The 8,313-nt window shown below is 34.4% G+C and overlaps 1 protein-coding gene and 1 long non-coding RNA gene across 4 annotated transcripts in view; one reads left to right on the plus strand and one right to left on the minus strand.

Annotated features, from left to right (window-relative positions):
* Positions 1 to 103: 103 nt before the first annotated feature.
* Positions 104 to 3,939, minus strand: LOC124947142 (dentin sialophosphoprotein-like). Of its 2 annotated transcripts, none has more exons than XM_047488879.1 (8): positions 3,715 to 3,939; positions 3,193 to 3,267; positions 2,917 to 3,108; positions 2,685 to 2,849; positions 2,405 to 2,551; positions 2,240 to 2,324; positions 1,894 to 1,983; positions 104 to 1,757 (listed from the first exon to the last, which is right to left on the minus strand). In XM_047488879.1, exons 2-8 carry the CDS (start codon positions 3,265 to 3,267, stop codon positions 337 to 339), a joined length of 2,175 nt encoding a protein of 724 aa, XP_047344835.1. In that variant the 5' UTR covers positions 3,715 to 3,939; the 3' UTR covers positions 104 to 336. The 2 variants fall into 2 exon arrangements, with proteins under 2 accessions (XP_047344835.1, XP_047344834.1); XM_047488878.1 differs by having other exon boundaries at positions 1,894 to 2,130; positions 3,715 to 3,938.
* Positions 3,940 to 4,080: 141 nt separating this feature from the next.
* The window catches only part of LOC124947315, a 7,014-nt gene continuing 2,781 nt past the window's right edge, over positions 4,081 to 8,313 (plus strand). Inside the window, exons 1-3 of one of the 2 annotated variants that reach the window (XR_007100373.1) lie at positions 4,081 to 4,867; positions 5,628 to 5,686; positions 6,718 to 6,807. This is a non-coding gene — a long non-coding RNA (uncharacterized LOC124947315). The remainder of the gene's footprint in view (positions 4,868 to 5,627; positions 5,687 to 6,717; positions 6,808 to 8,313) is intronic. The other variant, XR_007100372.1, reaches the window with a different exon arrangement.

The raw sequence follows: 8,313 nt of genomic DNA on the forward strand, positions 1-8,313 counted from the left end.
GTGTTTCTGTTAAATGTTTATGAGAATTCCAAATTAATAATCGTTTAATTGTTATATCACTAACAAAAGATTATCAACGTAATTATAAATTATAGAAACAACGTTTCATTTTTAACTATTATTTATATATAAGTAATTGAAATAACATTTAAAAATATAATTTGTGCAGCAGCTAAATTTCTCGTATATTATAATCTGAATGTAATTGCATTTCTGTATTTTATTATTTTTTTTTTGTTTTTTTTTTTTTTGTTTTTTTCTTTTTTACGGCTTTAGTATATACTTATTTATTTTATGTTGACGATATTTAGTAGATTACTTTTTATATCAGTTTTCTTAATTTTCAGAATTATCTTGCGTAACCTCACTTTCAATGCCTTTATCCTCTGCAACTGATTCAACAGTTTCAGTTTGCAATTCTTTTTTTTCTATTACTTCCTCAGATGTTTCATTGTTATCTTTTGTTATGCCAGCTGGATTGGACGATGTCTTATCAATGCATATTAGCGATGTATCTTCAGAATTTTTAATAATATTTTTATCATTTATATTATTTATAGATTCAACTGGAACTTCATTATTATGATGGATAACATCATACTCTTCAACAGCCAACACAGATGTGTCAGTAACAGGCAATGTTTCAGAACAAGTTTCTACAATAATCTCAGATACTTTTTCACAAGACATTGCAACAATATCATTTTGTTTATCACTTTGATTCGAATTATTCTCGGGTGATTCTTTCGTTTTTTCGTCACTCGTGTTAGACACGTTATCTTGAACCACCAAATCAATTTTCGTATCTACTCGATTGATATCAGGACCGATATCAAGAGTATTCGTATTATTGTCAGAATTACAACTATTTGTAATTGCATTATCTATAATTGTAATCGCGTTATCAATTTCATTCTTTTCGTCGTTTGCATTTTTATTAACATCTTTATTAATATCTTGCGACGAAACGATTGAATTATCTTCGTTCGTTTCTTCGTTTGTGTATTGTTTATCTTCGAAAATACTAACGCTATTTTGGTTAGTAAGAGAAATGACATTTACGTTATGATCTTGATCTTCTTGTTTTATCTGTGAATCTGTGTTCTTTTCATTCGTCGTTTCTTCTTTACAAGGTGAACATTCAGAATTGTTCAAGATAACATCATTATACTCTTCGGTGTCACTCTTTGATTCTTTTTCAACGACAGCTGAGCTTCCGGCGTCATCTCTTATTTCGTTCGAAGATTCTATATTTACTTTTTGCGATTCAATCGAGGTATCGTTTTCTATCTTTACTATTACCTTTTTCTCATCTTTGATCGAACTGTCGTTCGTCACATTAACAGATTCGTTTTTCGATATTTTCATATTTTTATGCGATGCCCTTGGTGATTTCGGTGGATAATGAAACTTTTGCGAATCCTTGTATTCTTTTCGTACAAAATTTTGTTGTGATCCATTTTCATAATGTTTAGATGAATTCGCAGATGAAATCTCTTTTCTGAATTCCTTTCGTTGCAAAAAGGGAGATTTCGCACCATTTTCTTTCTTTTTTTGCGATTGAGGCCTTCTTAAACTAGGAGTCCTTTGCATGTTGTTATAATGATTTCCTTTAGTTTTATCTTCGAATGATTTTTGTCGTGAAAATGATCCACTTTCGTACGTATTCGTATCCATGTCAGAATGACTGCTGTATGTAACACGAGTTCTTTGCCGTAGACCAACTCTTCCTGTACCAGCTATACTTGGTGAATTGACTAAAAAAAAAAAAAAAAAAAAAAAAAAAAAAAAAAAAAAAAAAAAAAAGAAAAAAAATAACAATGTAAATTTCAGTTCTATGCGTGAGACAATTCGTTTGCAAAATTATTATTGATTTAATTGTATTAAATATACCTTTAACGCTCATAAGAGGACCCTTTGTCATATTGCTTTGGTTTAATGTTACCTTAATGCTTTTATCTGTCGCAACAACAGTTCGTTCATCTACAGAAAGAGACATGGAAGACATGTCATGATTATGTTGATCATATGAATTCATATGATGATAATCATGATTATTATGAAAATTTCTAGGAGATCCTCGATAGGATTTATGATAAGCACCACGACTATGGCCTGCATATCCGCTCCCTGATGAAATGAAAAATCTTTTATTACCTTTAGAAATTTTAGGGAAAAATAAAAAAAAAAAAAAGAAATGAAAAAATGTAAATATTTCAAATTATAATTTTTTGTTTACCGTCCGAATATCTCCCATCTTTTTTTGTAAAATCTCCTACGGTAATCTTTCCTTCTGCTTTTGAGATTTCATTCACTAAATGAGCCTGTCAATCAGATATAAAATTAATTCATCAAATTAATTGATGAGATTTCAATATCTTCGATTCAATTGACAACAAATTACTTTATCATTATCCCATTCTCTCCGCCAGTTACCCTCAGCAGTTTTCTGTCTACTAATACGATCTTCATCGATGCGATTTCTTTCTTTTCGCCATGCTTCGTACTCCGGCTTATGCTCGTCTCTATGCGCTCCATGATATGTCCTACCCTACATAGGATGTAAAACAAACGTGTAATAAAAATAATGTATTTGTGACAAAATCTATTTTTTAATGAAAAAGATGTCTGCAATTTCTAAATATTATCAATATACGTCCGTCCATATATATAAATACAATTACCCTTTGTTGTCCTTCTCTTCCCATTCCTCTTTTTTTAAAATTGCCCCATATTGATCTATTATGATTTTTATTTCCAGTATTGTCTTTCTGATTTGGTACACTATATTCTTCTCTTTCAGCATCAGCAAGGAAATTATATTTAGGGTCAGGTGGTGGTCCTTCACCCTATATATGTATACAAATATGTTCATACGAATAAGTGAACTATTGATACGATAACAAAGAAACATACTTTTCTTCTGTCATTAGGATGATGCTGTTGACCATGTTCCAATTGTTCCTTTGTAGCAGATTTTTGTTTATGGGTTACTTTGGGGAGATTTGAATATTCCGGTGGCTCTTTCCTTTCTGGCCAATCTGTTGACGGTACCATTTGTACCAAAGCATTTAGCTTAGCAGCATTTTTTTTATCTTCCTCTACTTCCTGACCGTATTAAAAGTTAATAATATATTTTATTTTTTGCATACATCAAAAACAATCTGCCGAACTATCGTTCTAACGACTTACCTCATGTCTCCTTTTAATTTCTTCATTTTGTTGTCGGATTTTACTAATTCTTTCTTCGAGCTCACTAAATGCCATCTGTATTCAATAAAGAATGAATTTTGGATAAAACATGTACATTATATATTTCAATTTTTTGGTTATATTATATCATTAATTCGGATTGCCTCAGGTTACAATTATTAGTATTATACATTTTAAAGAAGTATTTATGCATACTTATCATCTCGTTGATAATTTATATGTATATATGCATGACTCTGTGTGTGTGTATATATATATACATATATATATACATATATATATACATATGTATACACATATATTTATGCAAGATTAATATTTTAAATTTAGACCATAGCTGTGATCGTTTTTATACGAATTGGATTATTTGAAATGAATTTTTTTATGGGCATGGTGTACCATGTTTAGGAGACAATTTAAAAGGAATGTCATTTCTGAATTCCTTGTCTTAAATAGACATCGAGAATGTCTGTCTAAATTAATTTATAATTTTCTACTTACCTTTTTTTGATGAAAATAGTCGGATTTACGCACTTGCCGAACTGAAATCAATCATGAAAAGATAAATGACGATATAAGAAGTAAATAGTACAACCTGTAGAATGCAAACAGGTGAAACTAATATGACCGAATTAAAAAACAAGTGGAACCAAAGCAACGTAAGGTATCCACTTTGGGTGTAACGGGGTAGAATCAGGTAGAACGGGATTTGCTTCAAGTAGAAATATTACAGATAGTCAAGCGTTGAATATTTTTCATCGGAAGCCTGCAATGCGACACTATGACCATCTCGTGGTGAAAGTAATTTACTACAAATTTATCTTTTAGAAATTCATCTCTTTCCTTTCCAGTCCCCTGTCACGGGCCCTTCGCACGGCCACTTCCCTTTGACATTACTCCATGTGTATTAATATTAAGGATCTAAAAGTTTGACACAAATCGTCGCAAAAATATAATCTATTTTGAATTTTTCATTTTGATATTTTGTAAAAGTATATTTTAAATAAACCGCGAATACCCCCGTATACTCAGGAACGTATATTTGTTTTGTCAAATAATGAAAGAAAAAAAAAGACGAAAAAACAACAAAAAGAATAAACAAATAAATAAATAAAAAAGAAAACAAAAGAAGAAGAAGAAAAAAATGAAACAAGTAAGTAAACGTATAATTTGATCAGGCGTTAACGTTTCATTGTATTACAAAATAGCGTTAACAAAGTTTCGTGAAAGTTCATGTGTCTACGATATCGTTAAAGAAATTTGTCGGAAAAAAAAATATATTCGTTTCTACGTTATCGACGGGATAATAGTAGATTTATCGTCGATAATTACCGACGGTAAATGTATATGTCGATAAAAAGGTAGAAACTCCATCGAACGATCAGTCTACGACGAATCACGTTCCTTCGTAGACGTAACCGTTACGCGCGCAAGTAAAATTTGTAGGATTAAAACGGAAAACCAAAAAGGAAGGGGATATTACACGAGATGGTAGCACTTAGTGAGAAGCTTTTTATCGAGATATTATGGATAGATCAACGTTTCTTTTTGTTCTCTTACAAGAAAAAAAAAAAAATTTGTTTCTGAAAGATTTAACCTGTGGGGGGTTATTTTCGAAACGTCCTTGATCACGAAGAGATACACATGCAGTTTGGTAAGTATTGCCAACCGTATTTCTTTGAATTTTCGTCTTAACACGCGTTACGTTTAAAATTCCGTGTTAAACTTACGATTGAACAAATTTATCATTTTCCTTTTACGATCTGATAAATGTACGCGGACAAAGTCGATTTCAACAATTCGGTAATGTGATACACACATTTGAACGATTTGAGTGGAGTGCTTTGATTTCTCGTTCGTAGAGAGGGAGTCAGAGAGGGAGAGAGAGGGAGAGAGAGAGAGAGAGAGAGAGAGAGAGAGAGAGAGAGAGAGATCGTGGACAAACACGAATATGGAGGGTCTGTTTGTGTGCGGGTAAGCTCGATCCTGTATACTGCAATAGTACACGAGGTAATAGTACACAAGGTGATGGTACATAAGCCGATAGCACACAAGTCAATAGTACACTGTTACGTCAGTAATGTTGGCTTACGCTCTTGCTCTTGCCCCATTGACAAAATAGTTTATCTCTTTTCTTCAATTAAAATTTTTTATATACATACATTTATATATATATATATATATGTATATATGTACGTACGTATGAAATCGTATAATTCGTAAATGCTTTCCCGATGCAGTCACTCTATTATTAATATTAATATTGTTATTATTATCGTTATTATTGTTATTATTATTATTATTATTATTATTATTATTATTGTCATATTATATGTACACACACATATGTGCTTGTGTATATATGTATATATGTATATATATATATATATTTTTTTTTTTTTTTTTTTTTATAGAATCTCGTTAAAACGGCGAACAACAGGTGGTCGGTGGCGCCGTCTCTAATTTCTATTTGGTACGTATAGGTGTCGTGCATGACGTAATTATAAATTCGCATATTTTTCTCTTCTCTATTTGTTTCCCCTATTTTCTTTTTTTTTTTTTTTTCTTCTTTTCTCGTTTTTTTCTTCCATCCTTCCTTTTTTCTTTTTTCCTTACGTACGATTGTTCTCCAATAAATTCGATCGTTCGTTTCCTCGTTTCATTTCTTTTCTCCGGTACATACATATTTTTCCATTTCTCTCTTCCACCTCCACCTCCTCCTCCTCCTCCTCCTCCTCCTCCTCCTCCTCCTCCTCCTCCTCCTCCTCTTCCTCTTCCTCTTCCTTCTTATTCTTCTATTTTTCTTTATGGGGGTTTTTTGTTCCTTTTTTTTGTCCTTTCTTTACTGTTTTTCTTTTTTCGTACCAACTGGACGTTCTCGAAGGCAACGCTCTTGTCGAAGAGTTATGAGCAAGATATATATATGTATATATATATATATATATATATATATATATACATTCACGACGGGCTCAACAATTTTAGCTATCCTAACCTCTTTTTCTCTCTATCTCTCTCTCTCTCTCTCTCTCTCTCTCTCTCTCTCTCTCTCTTTCGGAAGCAGAGCTACGGCCAGAAAGCAGCCGTTGGCTCAGGCTTTCGTATTCGGACCATTAGTCCAGTACGGCAATTCGTCAAATCGGGAGAAATGTAGTATCAATAACGTTTCGCAGCTGCTGCCAGCGAAGCATGCATTTCCCTGACGCGCAAATTGCGCGCGCGAGCCCTTTTCGAACGGGCACGAGCGACAATCGTTTTCGATTTCCCGGCTTAACCTCTCCACCTCTAACTCTAACTTTAATTTTCTCTCTCTTTCTCTTTCTCTCTTTTCCTTTCACCACCATTTCCGTCAACGTCTCTCTCTCTCTCTCTCTCTCTCTTTTTTTTTCTTTTCCTTTTTTCTTTTTGTTTCTTTATTTGTACGGACCAAACGGAAAATCCGAACCGTTCGATGATTTTATTCCTACGTACGAATATATTTTCAAGATTCTTCCATTCTTCCAGTTGATTTCAAAACGGAATTTACGTAAAAAAACAAGAAGAAGAAGAAAACAAACAAACAAAAAAAAAAAAAGAACAAAGAAAGGAAAAAAGGTACGTCGTAGCAACTTGACGAATTTTCTCGTTCTCCGGTTAGTTTGCGCCTTACGAGAAAGCTCGATCCTTTGTTTTTTTTTTTTTCTTTTTTTTTTCTCCGCGGTTACCTTTGCCAAGAATCGTGTACGTTACGTCGGAAGTCCGAGTTCTATGTGTGATGTTTGCGGATAAATCCTCGTGGTTTGGCGAAGGGAGCGATGTGAAGAGATAAGATAGGTGTGTGTGTATGTGTGTGTGTGTGGATGGGCTGGATAGGAGAGGAAGGGTGAAAAGGGCTGCCCTCTCTCTCTCTCTCTCTTTTTCTCTCTTTTCTAAGCTTCCAGTCGACGATTATTTGTTCGCTCTCTCATTCTTCGTCCTTCCACGTAATTCTCTCTCTCTCTCTCTCTCTCTCTCTCTTTCTCTTTCTCTCTCTTTTCTTCTCTCCCTCTTCACAGCATCCTCGCTAAATAATAAATACGAGAGGGTTCTCCGGGAATACCCCGAGGGTGCCATTAGCGGGGTACAGGCCCGCGCCCTCGGACCACCCTCTCGCACCCTTCAAAACCGACCTCCACCTTCTTCGCCGATCCGACGATCCGAAACGCGAGTCTAATACACTTAGAGCAAGAGAGAGAGAGAGAGAGAGAGAGAGAGAGAGAGAGAGATATCGCGCGAAAAAACGAACAAGATAGAAGCCGATCCTCCGATCGCTTTATAGAGACGACCTCTTTTCCTTCCTTTTCTTCTCTCTTTCTTTCCTTCCTCCTCTCCCCTCCTATTCGGCTCATCCTCCTCATCCCTCGCCCATTCCTCCACCCACTCGTTCCTGTCACCTCCCCCCTCCCACTTTTTTTTCTTCTTTTTTTTTTAAACTTAGCCAAAAGAGTCGACATTCCAATCGATGACTCCCTTTCAAATTTCCACGAAAAAAAGATGCTAGATGAGAAGGTATAGACGGGATGGATTTGATAGTAGAGATACCGGATGAGATAGATAGAGAGAGAGAGAGAGAGAGAGAGAGAGAGAGAGAGAGAGAGATCGTTTCGCTTTTAACGAATAACGATGCTTGGGCGAGGAGTTTGGCTCTCGTTAAAAGTCCACATCTTAAGAGTCGAGTCCTAAGCATATTCGTGCGAATCGGTTTCGATTTATCGAATCTAACGTGTATTCGCCCGGTAGGTCCAACTTAACGATTCCGATTTATCTTTCTTCTTTTCTCTCGGTCTCTCGTCGAAAACTTTTAATCAGACGTACATACACCGACATTCATTTCTTTTTCTTTATATATATATATATATATATATATATATATATATATATATATAAATTTCTTTTTTTCTTCCCTTTATTTTCTTGTTTTTTAATTTTTTTTTTCTTTTCCGAACCACTCCATTGTCTTTCTCTCTCTCTCTCTCTCTCTCTCTCTCTCTCTCTCTTTATCTATCTCGTAACTCCTTCGTTCTGTAGGAATCAAACTCTGTTCTGTGAGCTTGTGAACCGATTGATTCGTATGTACTTACG

Source organism: Vespa velutina, chromosome 2, assembly GCF_912470025.1.
Source record: "Vespa velutina chromosome 2, iVesVel2.1, whole genome shotgun sequence".
Classification (NCBI taxonomy): domain Eukaryota; kingdom Metazoa; phylum Arthropoda; class Insecta; order Hymenoptera; family Vespidae; genus Vespa; species Vespa velutina.